This window comes from Carcharodon carcharias, chromosome 12 (assembly GCF_017639515.1).
Source record: "Carcharodon carcharias isolate sCarCar2 chromosome 12, sCarCar2.pri, whole genome shotgun sequence".
NCBI classification, from domain to species: domain Eukaryota; kingdom Metazoa; phylum Chordata; class Chondrichthyes; order Lamniformes; family Lamnidae; genus Carcharodon; species Carcharodon carcharias.
In genome coordinates this window covers 146,923,815-146,946,687 of record NC_054478.1, presented here as the reverse complement: position 1 = coordinate 146,946,687, position 22,873 = coordinate 146,923,815, and the positions used below count along the sequence as shown (strand labels likewise).

The following is a 22,873-nucleotide window of genomic DNA, read 5'->3' as shown; positions in this document are numbered from 1 at the left end:
AGGGAGAAGTATACATAGATGGGCCTAAGGTGAACACTTCAAGAAATCGAGAAAGAATAAACCTCATTAGGCCCAATGAGCCATTCTCTATCTCAATCAACTTCAATCTCACTCTGTCCCTCAACCCCACCTCTCATCAGAAACACATCCAATTCTCTCTTAAATCCAGTTGTTTTTTTCCTGTGTTAAATCCCCTCTACTGCCAACTTAATTCCACAACTTTACTCCTGTTCTTATCACCAACAGCCTCATTTACATCCAGTGTCCGTCTGGCACCTGAAATTTTCATTAGAACATGGGTGGGGAGGGGAAGAGGGCTGCTTTTGAGGGGGCAGTGAGAGAGTACAGGCCTCCCTTTCTAGAGCTGACACAACCACCTTCCAGGTGGTTACCCCAATGGGCCACAGTGCTTTACAGGTGTGGACTGACCGTCACAATTTGACCCAGCATGTCAACGCAACCATACCCACCCCAGCCCCTCCTTGCACACAATGCACATGGGGGGAGGGGGCGGGTTTTCAATGCGGGATGAGTTCCAGGTCCAGACCCCGCACCCGAGCTGCATCACTCTTGGGAACGTGACAATTGAAAATCGGTGGCCTAATTGGCCAACAGGCGAGCTCAGCACCCAACCAGAGGCACTGAGCTGCTCAAGGAGGTGGGCCCTGCCTGAACGGCATCAGCAGCAGTCGTGCTGAGGGTTGCAACTGCCTTGCCACCTACAGCAGGCACCCCCCCCGACCCCCCCCACCACCCTCCCCTGCTCAGAGGGCCAGAGGCCTCGATGGAGCTGCAAGGAAGCCATGATGGGAAAATAAAGGCCCAGGCCTCGCATTGGCACAGGTAGGTCCCAGAGAAAGATACAAACGGAGGACAAAGGCTGAAAAACTTTAACCGGGCCCCGCGGGGAATCTGACAGCTGGGCACCAACATGCGCCAGAGCGTTTGGGTTCTCTGAAATAATGCTTAAAGATGAAATTCTGCACAGGCAGCCAGGCCGCTTAACAAACTCTTCAGGGAGCTCCTGGGGCCACTCGTTGGTGGCGAGAGGGCTTCCCGATCCCTCCCCGGCTCTCTGAAAATGGCTAACTGTCCTGGTGGTGTCTGGATCCCGATTTGTCCTCCGGGTGGCCAATGTTCAAATCCCACTGCACCCTGACCTTGCGTCCCTCGAAAATCTGGCCTGGGGTGCCAGTGCCAGTTCATAACAATTACATCACGGAAGCAGTCCATTCAGCCCAACTAATCCGCTATTTCTGCCCCACGTGGACTTCAGCCCATCCTTATTTCCTATCACCCTATCCTTCTATTCCTTTCGCCCTCATGGTTTATCTAGCCTCCCCTTAAATACATTTATACTATGGACCTCAACCACTCCCTGTGGTAACGGATGCCACATTCTCACCTCTCTCTGGGTAACGAATTGTCTATTGTGTTCACTCGTGACTATCTTATATCGATGCTCTCCAGTTCTGAACTTCTCTACACCTGCCTCATCGGACACATTAGGAACTTTTAAAAAGCCCCATCAGATCACCCCCTAAGCCTTCACTTTCCTCATAGTCCCAGCCTGCTCAACGTTCCCTTCTAGTTACAGCTTGGGCTAAAGCCCATTACTGAAGTGACGTAGAAGGAGCTTTACATGGGCTTCTAATCCGTGCTACCCTGACCTTGGAGTGCTCTTTAAATAGTGCAATGGGAATTTAGTCCGGATTAAAGCTGTAAAACCATCGGGACTGGCAACCGTGAGGCTGCAGGAACTGAGGAAGGGCAGTTCCAAGCCCTTGGCTTGGAAACAAATCTGGCTGCTTTTAGTTTACAGGGGTGATGGTCGCTTGAGATTGGGATAGGGGACAAGATAAAAGCAGCAGTTTTTTTCTAAAAACAAAATCCACGTGTCCACCTCCAGGTCCACCCACAGGGGAGAGCACAGGGAACGCGACGAACTCAGCAAGGGCGGCGAATAGAGGCCAGAGGCCAGAACACTTCATTTTAAGGCAGTCCACCGGGAAGATAAATCAGACTTGGAGATCACAAGTGAAATCAGAAAACAAAAGCAGGCAAAGGCTGGAAAAACTCAGTGGACAAGGAACGAGAGTTAACGTTTCGGGTCCGTGTGACTCTTCTTCAGAGCTGAAAAGAAGTGGAAACGAGATGAAATTTGTACTGTTTAGGGGGGGGGGGTGCAGGTGGAGCTGGATAGAGGCCAGCGAAAGCTGGGGGCTAAGGAGGGATTGACAAAGATGTTATGAGCTAAAGGACAAAGGGAGTGTTAATGGTAGCGGAATGAAATGAAAATAAGCTCAGGAGAAGAGCAAGGGGGTGATTTTAACCCCTCCCCCCTCCCCCCACAACAGGAGGAAGGGGTGTTAAATATGTGAAACCTGACTCGCAAGCTGCCATAAATGCGGGTACTTCTGGCGAAACCGTGGGGGTGGTCACCTCCGGTGAGTCGGACCGGTTGTTGGGATGAGCTGACAGCTAAATGGGGGTGAGAGCTGTGAGGCCCAGCAGTTTACAGCACCTCTCGAGGGCCGGGGTGGGGGGGGTGGTGGGCAGGAGTGATTCGCCTGGACCCCTGAAGCAAACACCCCGTCAACCCTGCGACCAACCAACCTGCAACTCTGCCACAATCTATCGCCCCACGATCCCAGCCGTTCCTCAACTCCGGCAAGCCAGCCCCCACTCCCTCCTTCCCCATAACTACCAGGCCATAATTATTGCCGTACCGTCAGAACATTCCAGAAATGCTCAGCTCCAACGCAACCATCATTCAAGGAGATTCTCCTCCCTCCACACCAGCTGCCCGAAGGTCTGGAGCATGGGGCTGAAGTGCAACCAAAACTTAAATAAAAATCCTTTGAGGTAACTAAAAAAGCCCTGTAACTTATTACACCCTATAAACACGTGGTCCATGGACTCCTCTAGGCAATCTCTATTTATAGGTGCTCTAGGTACTTAATCCATTGCCCTTCACTTATGCATCTTAACAATATAATTAACATACCATTAACACCCAGCCTGTCGGAGCGCACAGTCAGGGCACTCACAAAGCATTCCACGCTTCCAGTCTGCATGGCAACATTTTGCTCTGAATCTCTCTCCTCCACTCAGCGAGGATTGGAGCCTGATAAGCACTGCCACAGGTTCCCCTGGCTGCTCTCTACTCGCCTCATCCAAACTGTCGAGTAAACATTCCAATTGCCTCATCGGCTGCAGTGGGAATAGTCCCGGTGCTTCAAGGTTATTCAGCCATTGTGAGAGAGTGTCCCTCCAAAACTGTTTCATTCTGGGCCAATTTAGGTCTCACAGGTGGTCTGAATGAAAAAGGCCATCTGAATGTATCCCCACAGAACGCTAACCTTACTCCCACTTTAGTAGATCATCTGAACTGCTCAGAAAGAAGCCTAGATACCCTTCCTCAACACCTCCCCCCCACTCCTTCTTGGCAGCCCTGTTGCAACTCATCATCATGACCCAGTATCTAAGAAAGTGCTTCCTGTGACTGCGCTAAACAATCCTGAGCCCGTGGCCTCTAGTTCTGCTGATCCAAAGGCATTGACATTCTTTGCCCTATATCAATGCAGCTGTTTAAGGCTCCCCCCTCACCCCTTTGCAAAGTTGAAGAGCTCCTAATTTTCTTTTTATTTATTCATTCACGGGATGTGGGCATCGCTGGCTAGGCCAGCATTTATTGCCTATCCCTAGTTGCCCTTGAGAAGGTGGTGGTGAGCTGCCTTCTTGAGCCGCTGCAGTCCATGTGGTGTAGGTACACCCACAGTGCTGTTAGGGAGGGAGTTCCAGGATTTTGTCCGTGTGGTGTAGGTACACCCACAGTGCTGTTAGGGAGGGAGGTCCAGGATTTTGTCCGTGTGGTGTAGGTACACCCACAGTGCTGTTAGAGAGGGAGTTCCAGGATTTTGACCCAGTGACAGTGAAGGAACAGCCGATATATTTCCAAGTCAGGATGGTGAGTGGCTTGGAGGGGAACTTCCAGCTGGTGGTGTCCCCATCTATCTGCTGCCCTTGTCCTTCTAGATGGTAGTGGTCATGGATTTGGAAGGTACTGTCTAAGGAGCCTTGGTGAGTTAATGCATTGCATCTTGTAGATGGTACACACACTGCTGCTACTGTGCATTGGTGGTGGAGGGAGTGAATGTTTGTGGATGTGGTGCCAATCAAGTGGGCTACTTTGTCCTGGGTGGTGTTGGGTTTCTTGAGTGTTGTGGGAGCTGCACTCATCCAGGCAAGTGGGGAGTATTCCATCACACTCCTGACTTGCGCCTTGTAGATCGTGGACAGGATTTGGGAGGACAGGGAGTGAGTTACTCATCGCACGATTCCCAGCCTCTGACCTGCTCATGTAGCCACAGTATTTATATGGCTGGTCCAGTTCAGCTTTTGGTCAATAGTAACCCCCAGGATGTTGATAGTGGGGGATTCAGCTATACTATTGCCATTGAATGACCAGGGGTGATGGTTAGATTCTCTCTTATTGAAGGTGGTCATTGCCTGATACTTGTGTGGCGTGAATGTTATTTGCCACTTGTCAGCCCAAGCCTGGATATTGTCCAGGTCTTGCTGCATTTGGACATGGACTGCTTCAGTATCTGAGCAGTCTCCAAGGACTCACTTGATGGGTGACATATGGTGACAAGAACATTCCGGACTGTGGGACATATGTCAAGTCAGCAGTGAAGGCAGAACTCCTGCCCATAAGGTCCTATCATCCATATGACTGAGAGGGAAATGTGCCGCTGAATATCCGCTAATGTTAATCCAGCTCCCTTGCACTACATGGTGATTTCTCACAGCCAGCACTTCATGCCACTGACAGTTGGCACATTAATCATTCTGTCTGCACTGGAACTCGCAGCCAACATTCTCTGTGGATGACACTATCTCTTGATGCTAATGCAGCCTTTGTATTGCTGAGGTACAAGCGAACCATCCCATTTAGGACATTGGATTTAAAACAAACACACTGGGGAAAAAAAAAATGTTATTCAAATGATGAAGATTCCTGGCCGCTGATTTCAGGACATGCGTTGACAGGGGCTTCCTCCTTGAGCACACCGCAGTGAACAAACACAGACTCCTTAAGGCCTTGAGCCTCAGTAATCAACACCACAGCACGCTGCTATAGGGGCTGATTCAACAAAGCAGATCACAGCGCTCAAATATACAGACTGTAATGTACTGGAGCAGGCTCGAGGGGCTGAATGGCCTACTCCCAATCCTATTTCTTATGATCTTGTTAAGTTTAAGTTTCTGCATTGTGTAGACTATGAAGGGTTGCTGATGTCACAATACTTATTGTGATAAAGTCTATGCCACATTACTCGGCAGAAACCGGCCTGAGAGCCCCGTCCTTTGCCTGGGAAGAATTCTTTATCCCTCCGGGCGGAGACGATCCACATCACTGCATCGCTGCAGTCCCAGATGATGCGGAAACTCTCGGCCAATCGCGAGGGCGCACTTCATCCAGCAGCCCATCAAAGCCGGCTGCATTACTGACCTATAATCTTCAGCGTGAGTGAAAAACTTCAGGTTTTCTCCCGCGGATTGGATTGGATTGTGGACTTCAGAGGTGCAAGGGTCAGGACGTTTGGCTGCAGGTGGGTTTGGAGTCGAGGCCACAGTCAGATCAGCCAAGTGTTCCAGTGTAAAAAAAAACAAGAACATGGTGATGAAGAGTTCTGATGAAGAGTCATAGGGACTCGAAACGTTAACTGTGTCCTTCTCCGCAGAGGCTGTCAGACCTGCTGAGTTTTTCCAGCTATTTTTGTTTTCGTTTCAGATTTCCAGCATCCGCAGTATTTTGCTTTTAAGGAAACGAAAGGGGTTTTGTTTCTGGATTTGTGGAATTATAAACCATCCTGAGAATTGAATAGACCCTTGTGTGAGAATAACGCTGGTTACAGCTGTGCAGAAGTGTCTGCAGCGGCTGACTTTGCTGACTAAGGCTGCAGGGAGGGCAGGCCCAATGATGGTCGGGCTGGAGTAGAGGGTGCTGACGTCTCTGGTTCAGGCAGGCAAACAGCCTAAATTGTGCCGAGCTTCCACCGCTGCCAAGGGGCCTTCACGAGTCATGGCTCTGACAACACAGTCCATTAGAGCAAAGGTGTGTGGATGTATGCGCGCAAAGAGTTGCAAAACACTCTTTGCAAATCAAGCAGGCTACTTGGCCCTCTCATGGAAAGAGCAAGGCACAAGAGTGAAAATAGTCACCATTTTGATTCTTTCCCATGTGGCCCCTGGAGTTGCTCAGCAGGGATAAATATGACGACTATTCTACTTTAAAATGAAAAAATTGGCTGCGTTACACTTCAAGCTGATTCCTTTGAAACTATCCGCTAATTGTGTTTAATCGCATTTCATCTTTTTAAGACACGAAATACAAGGAAATAATGTTTGGGAGCAGGAAAAAGCCTTTGTGCCTCTGGTTCCTCTCTTGAATATTCCCTACAGAACTTGCACAGCAATGGGAGTCGCAGGCGCTGACAGTTAAAACTCGCAAGATATAAAGAATCGAGGCATTTGGGTTCAACCATTCTTGCCGCTACTGGGGTAGAGCAGATAGTGGAAAGAATGAAAGGAGTTAACCTGCCCTGCAGGTGCACTGTCACCTGACCCCCCTTCAGAACAACATTCTGAAACTCCTTGCTGGCTCTAATCCTTCTGTTCCAGTCCACTCAACGTAAAATGTCAAGAGCTGTCAGATACGCATTTACCCTTTAAAATCTTTAGCATCAGTTTTACCCACACATGGTAATGATGCACGGTGTTAATTCAGTTGTGGTGAGGTATTTGCATATGCACATTTTGGCTTTAAGTACGGAGTTTCTTTTCCAAATATTGTTCGAACCATATCGTCAAGGAGTGTATTTTTTCTTTTAAAATTTGGAAGGACAGTGCATTATTTGGGAACTTGTTTTTTTTTTTAAATAGTCATAAGTTCACCTTGGACTGTGACCAAGCATGACTTTTCCAAGAAATTGCCTGACCAGCATGGTGCTTGAGTTGGGGGGGGGAGCTGTTTGCGTATTGAACCACAGTCACTGTAATTGATGGGGGAAAGACCCCTGATTTAAAGGCAAAGGCCTGGTGATTTACTGAAAATCACCTGATGGAGGAGCTTTAAGTTTTGAATTTTTTTTTTTGTACTCAGTTAGAAATGAACTGAGAAAGCGGAGCTGTCCAGCTCGCACTTTCCTTGTCTTGCCTGAAATCGAGTGGTTATCAGTATCCAGCTGGGAATCTTCATCTCAGTGGAACTTGTCTGGCTTTGAAACCCGAGAGTCTGAGATGGGGAGGATTGATCCTCTATTTTTCTCCACGCCGCAGATCCATCGGTGAGAACCTACGGTGACAATCTAGCCATCTGTCTTCACACAAGGGAGCTCCAGATCGACAGCATTGGAACCTTGCGAACATTATCCTTTTTTTTAAATAAAGTATTGTCTTCAACTGTCCATCTTTGCAGAGATCTAATCTGTCTGTCCTTTGTGTGTGTATGTGTGTGTGTGTATATGTAGTGTGTGTATATGTGGTGTGTGTATATGTGGTGTGTGTGTGTATGTGGTTTGTGTGTGTATGTGGTGTGTGTGTGTATGTGGTGTGTGTGTGTATGTGGTGTGTGTGTGTATGTGGTCTGTGTGTGTATGTGGTGTTTGTATATATGTGGTGTGTGTGTATGTGGTGTGTGTATATATGTGGTGTGTGTATGTGTGGTGTGTGTGTATGTGGTGTGTGTGTGTATGCGGTGTGTGTGTATTTGCGGTGTGTGTGTGTATGTGGTGTGTGTGTGTATGTGGTGTGTGTGTGTATGTGGTGTGTGTGTGTATGTGGTCTGTGTGTGTATGTGGTCTGTGTGTGTATGTGGTGTTTGTATATATGTGGTGTGTGTGTATGTGGTGTGTGTATATATGTGGTGTGTGTATGTGTGGTGTGTGTGTATGTGGTGTGTGTGTGTATGCGGTGTGTGTGTATTTGCGGTGTGTGTGTGTATGTGGTGTGTGTTTGTATGTGGTGTGTGTGTGTGTATGTGGTGTGTGTGTGTGTATGTGGTGTGTGTGTATGTGGTGTGTGTATATATGTGGTGTGTGTATATGTGGTGTGTGTATATGTGGTGTGTGTGTATGTAGTGTGTGTGTATGTGGTGTGTGTGTGTATGTGGTGTGTGTGTATGTGGTGTGTGTGTATGTAGTGTGTGTGTATGTGGTGTGTGTGTATGTGGTGTGTGTGTGTATGCGGTGTGTGTGTGTATGCGGTGTGTGTGTGTATGTGGTGTGTGTGTGTATGTAGTGTGTGTGTGTGTATGTGGTGTGTGTGTGTGTATGTGGTGTGTGTGTGTGTATGTGGTGTGTGTGTGTATGTGGTGTGTGTGTGTATGTGGTGTGTGTGTATGTGGTGTGTGTGTATGTGGTGTGTGTATATATGTGGTGTGTGTATATGTGGTGTGTGTATATGTGGTGTGTGTGTATGTAGTGTGTGTGTATGTGGTGTGTGTGTGTATGTGGTGTGTGTGTATGTGGTGTGTGTGTATGTAGTGTGTGTGTATGTGGTGTGTGTGTATGTGGTGTGTGTGTGTATGTGGTGTGTGTGTATGTGGTGTGTGTGTATATGTGGTGTTTGTGTATGTGGTGTGTGTGTGTATGTGGTGTGTGTGTGTATGTGGTGTGTGTGTATGTGGTGTGTGTATAGGTGGTGTGTGTGTATGTGTGTGTGTATATGTGGTGTGTGTGTATGTGGTGTGTGTGTATGTGGTGTGTGTGTGTATGTGGTGTGTGTGTAGGTGGTGTGTGTATATGTGGTGTGTGTGTGTGTGTATGTATATGTGGTGTGTGTATATGTGGTGTGTGTGCGTGTATGCATACATATGCGTGCACATGCTGGGGAATTTTAAGAAGTATAGGTAGTTACACTTACAGATTACAAATTATGTGTTAACCATTTCCTCCAACTTGTTTTTTAAAAAAAGTTTTGTTTCATAATAAATCAGTCACTCTGAGTTTACTGAAAGAAGCTTGATTAAAGTTTCTTTTATTCTGAGCCTAACAGCAGCAAAGATAAATCGTTGGCCATTTTGGTAAGTAAATTAAACTTTTAAACTAATGGTATGAGCTGCAGAGGAGTGGAGTTAGAGAAACTGCGCACTCTTCCCATCCCAGCCATAGCAATATAAACTGGGTTTGAACATCTCTCTGCGTTTAACCAAGATTGAAATGTGAAAAATAATCTGTTACAGGAGAAACATACACACTTCAAACATTAATTATATACAGGCCTAAAAGGGGTGAGGGAATGACAGATGCGGAGTGCAGGTGTGGGATTGGCAATATAGTGTAAAAGGGAGGGAGTGAAAGGTAGAGTATAGTGGCATGAGTGACAGATAGAGAGTATAGGTGAGGGAGTGACGGATACTGAGTACAGGTACGGGAGTGACAGATACAGTGTACAGCTATGGGAGTGACAGGTACAGTGTACAGCTATGGGAGTGATGGATGCAAAGTGCAGGTGTGGGAGTAATAGATACAGAGTACAGGTAAGGGAGTAATGGATATAGAGTACAGGTGAGGGAGTAAAGGATACAGGGTACAGATGAGGGAGTAAAGGACACTGGGTACAGGTGAGGGAGTAACAGATGGAGGGTACAGGTGAGAGAGTAACAGATACAGGGTACAGGTGAGGGCAAAACAGATACAGGGTACAGGTGAGAGAGGAATAGATGTAAGGTACAGTTGAGGGAGTAACAGATACAGGGTACAGGTGAGGGAAGAACAGATACAGGATACAGGTGAGGGAAGAACAGATACAGGGTACAGGTGAGGGAAGAACAAATACAGGGTACAGGTGAGGGAGTAACAGATACGGGGTACAGGTGAGGGGGTAACAGATGTATGGTACAGGTGAAGAAGGAACAGATGTAGGGTACAGGTGAAGGAGTAACAGATGTAGGGTACAGGTGAGGGAGTAACAGATGTAGGGTACAGGTGAGGGAGTAACAGATGTAGGGTACAGGTGAGGGAGTAACAGATGTAGGGTACAGGTGAGGGAGGGAGAGATGTAGCGTACAGGTGAGGGAGTAACAGATACACAGTACAGGTAAGTGAGTGGCGAATACAGAGTACAGGTGAGAAAATGAATAATTAGATTTCCTATATTTAATGCTCTGTCTCTTCTTTCAATGGCTTCATTTTAAAACAAATCTCTAGTTTGAACACCTTTCCCCAAAATCTGCCTTTTGCTGCTTCTACATTGAAGTGATATTAGCTCTCTTTCCACTATTTTGGTATCGTGATTTTCTTTTCGTTTTGAAACAGTTCAATAAGCTTTCCACCTCCTGATTCAGTCTTCACCTACTCGAGTGAGTCTGGGGCTTTCTAGACCCCTACATACTCCGTTTCCAGAATTTGGCTCCTTTTTAAAAATAAAAGCATGAAGGCCAGTCAGCAGCTCTGCCAACACCAATATAGAAAGCAGTGAGAAAGCACCGTGAGACATCTGCCCTTCCACCTCTGTGCTAGCGCACACTGGCGCTCAAACATCCTGCTCCACAATTCAGGGTTTAACTGTCCTTGAAAAAAAAAAATCGATATATTCCTACAGCTTGGGAGAGAAGCAAAATCAGCTTCCCCTTTACCTGTTTTTAAGCATGTGCTGCATGATAGTCAGTTCCAATTTCGATAGCACATTGGGCAATGCACATCTTTCAGATCACTGAAACATCAGCCCATTTCCCAACTTGAAGCTTCAGTCACCAAACAGCACACGTCCAACTCTACTCCTCGTCCGGAGGGTGCAAGGACATTTGGAAAGGTTCTTTGCGAGCTGCCCACGCTGAGAGTGGGCATCAGTTGAAAAGTATCACTGAGGGCTCAGTTGGTGCCAGACTTGCTTCTGAGTAACACAGCCCCCAGGCTCAACTCCCACTCTGGGGCTTAAGCGTAGAAATCAAGGTTGACACTCCAGTGCGTTCCTAAGGATGCATTACACTGTTGGTGGTGCCGTCATTGAGATGTTAAACCAAGGCCCCATCTACTTGGTGAGGTGGATATAGAAGATCCCGCGGCACTGCTTCAAAGAAGAGTTCTCCCTGGTGCCCTAGCCAATATTCATCCCTCAGTCAACATCACAAAAAAAAAGATTATCTGGTCACTATCACGCTGTTTGTGGGAGCTTGCTTTGTACAAATTGGCTGTCACATTCCTGCATTACAACCGTGACGTAAAGAACTTTTTAAAAAAAAATTTCTTGGACTGTGGTTTTAAAATTTGACTGTGGCTTTAAAAACTATCATGGCTGCAGCTGAAAGACATGTTCACAAGAGCAGGATGAGGAATATCTACAATGTTGTTATCCTGGAGCGTAGGGTGCCATAAGAGAACAGGATGGTGCTGGAAACGTGTTCTGGACTAAGGGGAGCTGCCCAACGACAGCATTTGAATTGGCTCCTAATCAGGTGACCAGGGTTTTGTGTAGTAACAGTGCTGGCAGAACATCTCCTAGCCTGAAAAGAGGGAAGACGTGAAACCTCTCTCTCCTGTGTTTATAAGATTCCAGCAATTCTGCCATAATAGCTAGTTGGCTATCCCTCATATCTCTGTGATCTGCTTCCTCTGAAAACCCCTGTCAAGAGGAAAAGGGGAAAAATCACCAGCTGAGACATTGAAAAGCAAGTTTTTCAACCAATGAACCACAGACTGAAAGTGCTGGGAGACCACCTCGTATCATCAACAACAAACAGCAAGGAATTTGGAAGACATCAGTCAAGATCAACGATCTAATCTTGTACTCCGGATTGGTGCTATTGAACTGTTTTATCTCACCCTTAAAATCCATGTTTTGTGTGTCTTATATGTGAGTGTGTGTGTGTGTGTGTGTGTGTGTGTGTGTGTATATACAGGGGTGTAAGAAGGGGGTAGAGTTTAAGTTATTGAGTTAGAAGTTAGCAGTTCATATTTCTTTCTTTTGCTACTAGTAAACAACAGTTGTTCAATAAACAGTTATTTACTTGTTAAGTTTACAGACCTGGTGCCAATATTCTGTTAACCTCAATTAAACAGTTGGGTAGAATTGGGGCAATCTGGTGGTTTGGTCAAACTTTTCCCATTTGTCACAGCTCAGGGAGCAGTGGGGCTTGACATTACAGCGCACTATCCCCAGTGAGTCATGACAGTGACTACACTTCAAAAATACTTCATTACCTGTAAAACACTTTGCAAGGTGTTGATGGTCACAAAAAATGCTATATAATTTTTCTCTCCTCCACTGAAATGGTGTGGATTTTATCGTCAGCCTCTGAGAGCCATTTCACCAAACCATAGACAAGACATTAGCAAAGAAAAGGTCAAGTTCCTCTCACATTAAACAAACCACATGCTCAATCTCAGTACACCTCCCTCCAGTTTCATTTATAACCTGTGAAAACTAAATACCACACATTACAAATCAGAATCAAAATAATACCAGGAAGCCTGAAGTCCTGCAGCTGATTGCTATTATCGATAATTTTCCACCACTGGTTAGTCTTTCTCATTTACAGTGATAGCAGCTGACAGGAACTACCAAGCAATGAAAAGAATAACGAGATATCACATATTCCCAATGTTCAGGTTGGGGCACAATTATTAGTAAAAGGTGGTTCCTTTCTTAACCCATTCTGTTCTAGGCGATGATGTTTCCCACTGCCATAAACCACCTTCACTCGTCCCTTATAAAACTGTCTGTCTAATTCATCCATCACTCACCCACGTGGATTTATGCCTGCGCTTTCCAGATTTTCATTTTTTTGACACTTACAACATTAACGGCCATCTACCCTCCGTTTGAAGTGTTGGATAAGCTTTCCACTTTGCACAGGGTTGTCACGTTAGCAGCAATGCGGCAAATGTGGTTTTGTGGAGTTGAGCGACAATGAGCAGGAGGAACAAAAATAAAAAGTAAAAACACCTGGAAAAACCCAGCAGGTCTGGCGGCATCCGCGGAGAGGGACACAGTTAACGTTTCGGGCACGTATGACCCTTCAACAGAAGAGTCATACCGACTCTTTTTATCTTTATTTTTATTTTTGTTTTGGATTTCCAGCATCCGCAGTTTTTTGCTTTTATCTCAATGAGCAGGAGGAGTCTTGGACGTGATCAGCATTGGATTGCCTCAGCACCTCCAGGCGCACAAAGCTAGGAAGTAGAATGTTCCGAAAATCTCGGAGTGCCACAGCAAGCTTCAGGTCTACAGCACCGAAACAGGCCACTCAGCCCAACTGGTTCTCGCTGCTCCACACAAGCCTCCTTTCAGCCCTTTTCATCCCACCCTAACAGCATATCTTTCTCCCTCATGTCAATATCTACCTTCACCTTAAATGAATCTATATTATTCGCCTCAGCTACTTCACATGGTAGCAAATTCCACCTTCTCATCATTTTCGAGTCTAGACAGTGACACGAGGCTGCTGATTCATGGAAATGAACATCACCAAGCTTAATGCTGTCATCATATGCAAATACAACACATTTACAGACACAAACATCCACACAGATAAATGCGTACACTCTCTCTGCAGGAATCACTCAATACTTACCTCGGTCCAGATTTAGAACCCAAGCTGATTTTTTTTCCCCCTTCTCCATATCCAGGAATACTTTGCCCAACCCCCAACCACAGCCCAGCTCTACAGACTCAGCACAGCATCAGGTCACTGTGCCTGGTGATCTGCATATCAAACCAATTCGCATCACTGATTGAAGGTAAGCGTTTCACAGAACCACAGAATCTTTACAGTGCAGAAGGAGGCCATTCTGCCCATCGAGTCTGCACTGGCTCTCTGAAAGAGCATTCCACCTAGTCCCACTCCTCCACCTTAACCCCGTAACCTTGCACATTCCTTCTTTTCAGATAGCTATCCAATTCCCTTTTGAGTACCTCAGCTTTGACCAGTTATCTCATGTATCTAATAGATTCAGCAACAATAAAGCATTTATATGGCACCTTTAATGCCCCAGGTACCGAAACAGGCAAAAATTGCTGCTACTCCAGTAGCTCATGGAACAAAAATGTTGATCTAAAAGGTAAGTTTTAAAGAGTGCCATAAGGAGGGACATGCAGTCAGTATACAGAGAGATTTAGGCAGGGAATTCTGGATTTTAATACCCAGGGGGTTGAATGCACGGCCAATGGTGAGATGAAGGAAATGCAGGATGCACATGAGTTAAGCGTCGGGCAGAATGTTGTAGGGCTAGGTGAGGTTACAGAGACAGGTTGGGGGGGTTGAGGAACTTGCAAACAGGGTAGGAAATTTTAATAATGAGATGCTGTCAGACTGGGAGTCAATGTTGGTGAATGAGGATGCCCGTGTTGGGTGAAGGACTTGGTGCAGGTCCACAGAGATCTCAATGAACTCAAAGTTATGCCGGATGATTTGAACAGTGACACAATAACTTACAATTACCTCCTCCCTGGGAGAGCTCACAAGTTAGTATGTGGTTCCCAGACTTTACAGGAAATCATTAAAAGCTGAAAACTGGTCTGTGGCGCATATATACTTCCGAGTTTTGAAACTTTTTGCCAATTCCTCAACAGACTTGATTAAGCAGGGTGATTAAGTGTTGTCAGAGGTAAGTTAATGGGGAATAGTGCATTCAATCCTCAACATGCTTGAAGCTGGTGAACTCTTGTTCAGACTTGTTAACACATAATCACCAAAGCCGCCGACAACTGAACAAGTCTAATTCCGTTTTTACTTCACGGGATTGATTCTTGGATTTGTACAAGTGTTTTGGGGATTACAGTCAGTGATTACATCTGTTTTTCTACGGAAGCAAAGACCTACTGGCTTTGCCAAAAATAAAAGGATTGTTATTTTCTATAGCCCAAGACCCGGTTTACAGGGGTAAATAAGCAAAATTCCACTTTCATTATCCTGCATTCCAGGACTCTGGTCAACATTGTCGAAATCTCTCACTTAAAGAGGAACCAGGCCTCTGCAGGGTATTGAGGAATTAATTACCATAAAGAGGGGAAGAGTTGGGAGAGTGGGTTTACATTTACAAAGGAATGAAGGGATTGAGTTGTACCCTGATATGAATTAAAAGATCGCTGCTGGGGAAATCTGAACCTGGTGGCTCTGCTGGGTCCAGTTTTTTTTACGCAGCTACATCGAGCCAAGCTCCTTGAGAAATAAATGCACCATTTATTTTTCAAGCACGAGCAATCGATCCAGTTTTTTTTTTTAGAAAATGCACCACCATTAATAACACGTTAGAAAAATGTGCCTCCTTGACAAACACTTCAAGGGTTATTTCAATATTTTGCTATCCACCCCATCCCAAGTTAATCGGGCACTTTGCAACTGTTCCAGATTTCCAACATCTGCAGTACTTTTGCTTTTAACTGTGCAACTGATGCTGGACTGTGACTAGTTGTTAATGGGATCCATTACTTAAACACCGCTTCCACCCACCAGGCGCAAGGTTATGGTTATAAAAGAAACCTGCCATGTTCTTAATGAAGATGAAGGTAGCAAATGAGGGACTTTTTTCATGTCCCTCAGTGACTCCAGCAAGTCATTAGCAGAGCTACCCGAACAAATCCAACACAAGGCGCAAACTGAAGATTTTTTAATCCTCCTCAGAATTTCCTTCCGACCTCTACATGTCCGAAAAGCCAAACCAGGCTTCCTTGAACCTCCTTCCTAGTTTGCTGCCTTACATAGGCAATCAAACAGAGTTTAACTGCAGACTGTTTCACTCCCATCCATTTTATAAATTCTTTAAATAGCATTTTTTTTTTCTAAATTATTAATGCTACCATAGGGGAAGAAAAACCCTGCAGTGCGTCAGTTGAACAGAAATGAAGCATCAGGGCAAGATCGAAAAAATATTTTTGCCAGCCTTGGTTCAGTTAAAGTGGTGGGAATATTCACTCTTCCATATCCTCTCAATCCAGTTTCAGTTTCAGAACAAACACAAGGAATACACTGATTCCAGCTCGTGCATTAATTTTACTCAGTTACTTTGACCTGATTAGCATATTTCGTATAAATATTTAAACAAACCGCGGGTGTATTTCTTAGCACCAGTGAAAAGCGATGCACAATTTTAAATAGTTGCTCAGTTTTACTCCACAGCAGTGAAAAAAGGAACGCAACGTTTAAGCTTGAGTGGTCAAGAATGTCAAATTAAATCAAGCGATCCACTGGGCTACGATGGAAACAGACCCCCCCCCCCCCCCCCCCCCCCCCCCCCCCCCCACTGAATATATTTTAAACAGAATTAACCTTCTCCTTTCACCACCCCATTACTCGCTGTTTTGCAAGCCAAAGATGTTGCAAAAATAATGCAGAGCCAGGTTGCGAATTTCTCCAAAAGGTAGTTGCTTCCCACAGCACCCACACAAAAAATAAACCCTCAAATTATTATTAATCTGCACAAAAAGCCAATAATTTTTTTTAAAAAAGACGTGACATCAAGAAATTATTGTTCTAAAATATTTTAAAGACAATGTTTTACGCGAAGACATTGCAGCCTTTCCAAGAGATGGTCTAATTTGCCCAGCAGGAGATGTGGTACGTTAGAAAGAACACAGACGGCCCTTGTTACCGAAGGAGCAATGTCCAGGTCATCAGGAACAAAAGACTGGTATCTATAAAATGCCTCTCAACAGCCCAACCCAATGGGGTACTTTTGAAGTGTAGTCACTATTGTAATGTAGGGGAACATATGAAGTATATGTTAGCCCTTTGTGTGCAGTATCTATAAAATTCCTCTAACTCTGACTCTCCACTCCACCAACTGCATCACCAAGATAGCAGCAGCCATCCACTGCCTCTGGGGAGCTGGCTTCTTCACTCCCCACTGCCCACCATAAGGACATTGCGCCCAGGCACACACACACACACACACCACGCCACACCCCGCCCCTCAACTCACCCCGGAAGAAAGTCTTGGATCGCAAGTAGCTGACGCTGAGGCGGAGGATGGAGAGCTTGTCCAAGCTGGAAGTCACATCTTCGGTGAAAGGCAGCAGGCCGGCCAAGCGGTCCAATTCACAGTTTAACCGGTCACGGTGCCGCTTGGAAGGGTTGGATTTTATTCCATCGGCCAACACAGGCTTCACCCTGACAACAGGCAGAACAACACACATCAACGCACCCACGTAACACAGACTGGCGGCCACCTCTGCACACGGGTCTTCAGGCTGTACTATCACAGCTGTAATTAAACACCGTGGCAAGAGTTTGCACCATTTGCCCACATGCCAGTTGCACTAAGCCTTTTCTACAATTTGCATTAACCCCGCAATCTCACTTCTCCATTAACCCCAAAGTCCCAATTTTCATCCTTTTCTTTATTCTTTCACAGGATGTGATTTATTGCTGACCCCTAATTGCCCTTGCGAAGGTGGTGGTGAACCACCTTCTTGAACCGCTGCAGTCCATGTGGTGTAGGTACACCCACAGTGCTGTTAGGGAGGGAGTTCCAGGATTTTGACCCAGCGACAGTGAAGGAACGGTGATATATTTCCAAGTCAGGATGGTGAGTGACTTGGAGGGGAACATCCAGGTGGTGGTGTTTCCATCTATCTGCTGCCCTCGTCCTTCTAGCTGGTAGTGGCTGTGGATTTGGAAGGTGCTGACGAAGGAGCCTTGGTGAGTTCCTGCAGTGCATCTTGTAGATGGTAAACACACTGCTGCTACTGTGCGTCAGTGGTGGAGGGAGTGAATGTTTAAGGTGGTGCATAGGAAGGCCGATCAAACAGGCTGCTTTGTCCTGGATGGTGTCAACCTTCTTGAGTGCTGTGGGAGCTGCACTTGTCCAGGCAAGTGGGGAGTATTCCATCACACTCCTGACTTGTGCTTCGTAGAGGTGGACAGGCTTTGGGGAGTCAGGAGGGTGGGTTACTCATCACAGACTTCCCAGCCTCTGACCTGCTCTTGTAGCCACAATATTTATATAGCTAGTCCAGTTCAGTTTCTGGTCAGTGCTAACTCCCAGGATGCTAATTGTGGGGGATTCAGTGATGGTAAGAACATTGAAGGTCAAGGGGCGATGGCTAGATTCTGTCTTGATTGCCTGGCACTCGGGTGGCGTGAATGTTACTTGTCACTTTTCATTCCAAGGCTGAAGGTTACACTTAGTATGCAATAAACCAAATGACAGTTTCCATTTACACCAAATGTCAGTCTATATTAATCCCAATCTCTCAGCCTGTATTAAACCCGATCTCCCAGTCTGTATTAACCCCGATCTCCCAGTCTGTATTAACCCCGAGCACTCAGTCAGTATTAAACACCAATGTCCCTGTCTGTATTAACCCTCAATGTCTCAGTCTGTATTAACCCTCAATGTCTCAGTCTGAATTAACCCTCAATGTCTCAGTCTGAATTAACCCTCAATGTCTCAGTCTGTATAAACCCCAATGTCCCAGTCTGTATTAAACTCAATCTCCGAGCCTGTGTTACCCACTAACATGTGAGTCTGCATGGACCCCGGTCTCTCAGTCTGCATGGGCCCCGGTCTCTCAGTCTGCATGGGCCACGGTCTCTCAGTCTGCATGGGCCACGGTCTCTCAGTCTGCATGGGCCCCGGACTCTCAGTCTGCATGGGCCCCGGTCTCTCAGTCTGCATGGGCCCCGGTCTCTCAGTCTGCATGGGCCCCGGTCTCTCAGTCTGCATGGGCCCCGGTCTCTCAGTCTGCATGGGCCCCGGTCTCTCAGTCTGCATGGGCCCCGGTCTCTCAGTCTGCATGGGCCCCGGTCTCTCAGTCTGCATGGGCCCCGGTCTCTCAGTCTGCATGGGCCCCGGTCTCTCAGTCTGCATGGGCCCCGGTCTCTCAGTCTGCATGGGCCCCGTTCTCTCAGTCTGCATGGGCCCCGGTCTCTCAGTCTGCATGGGCCCCGGTCTCTCAGTCTGCATGGGCCCCGGTCTCTCAGTCTGCATGGGCCACGGTCTCTCAGTCTGCATGGGCCACTGTCTCTCAGTCTGCATGGGCCACGGTCTCTCAGTCTGCATGGGCCACGGTCTCTCAGTCTGCATGGGCCCCGGTCTCTCAGTCTGCATGGGCCACGGTCTCTCAGTCTGCATGGGCCCCGGTCTCTCAGTCTGCATGGGCCCCGGTCTCTCAGTCTGCATGGGCCACGGTCTCTCAGTCTGCATGGGCCACGGTCTCTCAGTCTGCATGAACCCCAGTCTCTCAGTCTGCATTAAGCCAAATCGTTCTGTCTGCATCAAGCCCAATCGCTCTGTCTGCATCAAGCCCAATCGCTCTGTCTGCATCAAGCCCAATCGCTCTGTCTGCATCAAGCCCAATCGCTCTGTCTGCATCAAGCCCAATCGCTCTGTCTGCATCAAGCCCAATCGCTCTGTCTGCATCAAGCCCAATCGCTCTGTCTGCATCAAGCCCAATCGCTCTGTCTGCATCAAGCCCAATGTCTAGCCTGTATCAACTCCGACCTCTCAGTCGGTTTTAACCCAATCTCGCCCTCTGTATCAAACCCAATCTCGCCCTCTCTATCAAACCCAATCTCGCCCTCTCTATCAAACCCAATCTCGCCCTCTCTATCAAACCCAATCTCGCCCTCTCTATCAAACCCAATCTCGCCCTCTCTATCAAACCCAATCTCGCCCTCTCTATCAAACCCAATCTCGCCCTCTCTATCAAACCCAATCTCGCCCTCTCTATCAAACCCAATCTCGCCCTCTCTATCAAACCCAATCTCGCCCTCTCTATCAAACCCAATCTCGCCCTCTCTATCAAACCCAATCTCGCCCTCTCTATCAAACCCAATCTCGCCCTCTCTATCAAACCCAATCTCGCCCTCTCTATCAAACCCAATCTCGCCCTCTCTATCAAACCCAATCTCGCCCTCTCTATCAAACCCAATCTCGCCCTCTCTATCAAACCCAATCTCGCCCTCTCTATCAAACCCAATCTCGCCCTCTCTATCAAACCCAATCTCGCCCTCTCTATCAAACCCAATCTCGCCCTCTCTATCAAACCCAATCTCGCCCTCTCTATCAAACCCAATCTCGCCCTCTCTATCAAACCCAATCTCGCCCTCTCTATCAAACCCAATCTCGCCCTCTCTACCAAACCCAATCTCGCCCTCTCTACCAAGCCCAATCTCGCGCTCTCTACCAAGCCCAATCTCGCGCTCTCTACCAAACCCAATCTCGCGCTCTCTACCAAACCCAATCTCGCGCTCTCTATCAAACCCAATCTCGCGCTCTCTATCAAACCCAATCTCGCGCTCTCTATCAAACCCAATCTCGCGCTCTCTATCAAACCCAATCTCGCGCTCTCTATCAAACCCAATCTCGCGCTCTCTATCAAACCCAATCTCGCGCTCTCTATCAAACCCAATCTCGCGCTTTCTATCAAACCCAATCTCGCGCTCTCTATCAAACCCAATCTCGCGCTCTCTATCAAACCCAATCTTGCGCTCTCTATCAAACCCAATCTCGCGCTCTCTATCAAACCCAATCTCGCGCTCTCTATCAAACCCAATCTCGCGCTCTCTATCAAACCCAATCTCGCGCTCTCTATCAACCCCAATCTCGCGCTCTCTATCAACCCCAATCTCGCGCTCTGTATCAACCCCAATCTCGCGCTCTGTATCAACCCCAATCTCGCGCTCTGTATCAACCCCAATCTCGCGCTCTGTATCAACCCCAATCTCGCGCTCTGTATCAGCCCCAATCTCGCGCTCTGTATCAACCCCAATCTCGTGCTCTGTATCAACCCCAATCTCGCGCTCTGTATCAACCCCAATCTCGCGCTCTGTATCAATCCCAATCTCTCACTCTGTATCAATCCCAATCTCTCACTCTGAATTAAAGCCAATCTCTCACTCTGTATTAAAGCCAATCTCTCACTCTGTATTAAACCCAATCTCTCACTCTGTATTAACCCCAATCTCTCACTCTGTATTAAAGCCAATCTCTCACTCTGTATTAAAGCCAATCTCTCACTCTGTATTAAAGCCAATCTCTCACTCTGTATTAAAGCCAATCTCTCACTCTGTATTAAAGCCAATCTCTCACTCTGTATTAAAGCCAATCTCTCACTCTGTATTAAACCCAATCTCTCACTCTGTACTAAACCCAATCTCTCACTCTGTACTAAACCCAATCTCTCACTCTGTACTAAACCCAATCTCTCACTCTGTACTAAACCCAATCTCTCACTCTGTACTAAACCCAATCTCTCACTCTGTACTAAACCCAATCTCTCACTCTGTACTAAACCCAACCTCTCACTCTGTACTAAACCCAACCTCTCACTCTGTACTAAACCCAACCTCTCACTCTGTACTAAACACAACCTCTCACTCTGCACTAAACCCAATCTCTCACTCTGCACTAAACCCAATCTCTCACTCTGCACTAAACCCAATCTCTCACTCTGCACTAAACCCAATCTCTCACTCTGCACTAAACCCAATCTCTCACTCTGCACTAAACCCAATCTCTCACTCTGCACTAAACCCAATCTCTCACTCTGCACTAAACCCAATCTCTCACTCTGCACTAAACCCAATCTCTCACTCTGCACTAAACCCAATCTCTCACTCTGCACTAAACCCAATCTCTCACTCTGTACTAAACCCAATCTCTCACTCTGTACTAAACCCAATCTCTCACTCTGTGTTAAACCCAATCTCTCACTCTGTATTAAACCCAATCTCTCACTCTGTATTAAACCCAATCTCTCACTCTATATTAAACCTAATCTCTCAGTCTGTATTAACCCAATGCCCCAGCCGGTATCAACCCCAATGCCCCAGTCTGTATTAAACACAATGCCCCAGTCTGTATTAACCCCAATCTCCCAGCCTGTATTAACTCCAGTCTCTCAGTCTGTATTAGCCCCAGTCTCTCAGTCTGTATTAGCCCCAGTCTCTTAGTCTGTATTAGCCCCAGTCTCTCAGTCTGTATTAGCCCCAGTCTCTCAGTCTGTATTAGCCCCAGCCTCTCAGTCTGTATTAACCCCAATCTCCCAGTCTGCATTAACCCCAATCTCTCAGTCTGCATTAACCCCAATCTCCCAGTCTGCATTAACCCCAATCTCCCAGTCTGCATTAACCCCAATCTCCCAGTCTGTATGAACACAATTTCCAACTCTGTATTAACCCAATGCCCTAGCCTGTATCAACCCCAAGCCTCAGTCTGTATTAACCCCAACCTCCCCGTCGGTATTAACCCCAACCTCACAGTCTCTATTAACCCCAATCTCCCAATCAGTATTAAGCCCAATCTATCCGTCTGTATTAACCCAAATCTCTGTCTGTTTTAACTCCAATGCCCCAGCCAGTATCAACCCCAATGCCCCTGTCTGTGTTAACCGCAATGCCGCAGTCTGTATTAACCCCAGTCTCTCAGTCTGTATTAACCCCAGTCTCTCAGTCTGTATTAACCCCAGTCTCTCAGTCTGTATTAACCCCAGTCTCTCAGTCTGTATTAGCCCCAGTCTCGCAGTCTGTATTAGCCCCAGTCCCTCAGTATGTATTAGCCCCAATCTCTCAGTCTGTATTAGCCACAGTCTCGCAGTCTGTATTCACCCGTCTCGCAGTCTGTATTAGCCCCAGTCCCTCAGTATGTATTAGCCCCAGTCTCTCAGTCTGTATTAGCCCCAGTCTCTCAGTCTGTATTAGCCCCAGTCTCTCAGTCTGTATTAGCCCCAGTCTCTCAGTCTGTATTAGCCCCAGTCTCTCAGTCTGTATTAGCCCCAGTCTCTCAGTCTGTATTAGCCCCAGTCTCTCAGTCTGTATTAGCCCCAGTCTCTCAGTCTGTATTAGCCCCAGTCTCTCAATCTGTATTAACCCCAACCTCCCAGTCTGTATTAACCCCAGTCTCTCAGTCTGTATTAGCCCCAG

The 22,873-nt window shown here is 46.8% G+C and overlaps 1 protein-coding gene across 1 annotated transcript in view; it reads right to left on the bottom strand.

Annotated features, from left to right (window-relative positions):
- The window catches only part of ahr1b (aryl hydrocarbon receptor 1b), a 251,541-nt gene that overhangs the window by 175,368 nt on the left and 53,300 nt on the right, over window positions 1–22,873 (bottom strand). Inside the window, exon 2 of the mRNA XM_041200813.1 lies at window positions 16,929–17,116. Within this exon, the coding sequence (XP_041056747.1) occupies window positions 16,929–17,116 (188 nt within the window). The remainder of the gene's footprint in view (window positions 1–16,928; window positions 17,117–22,873) is intronic.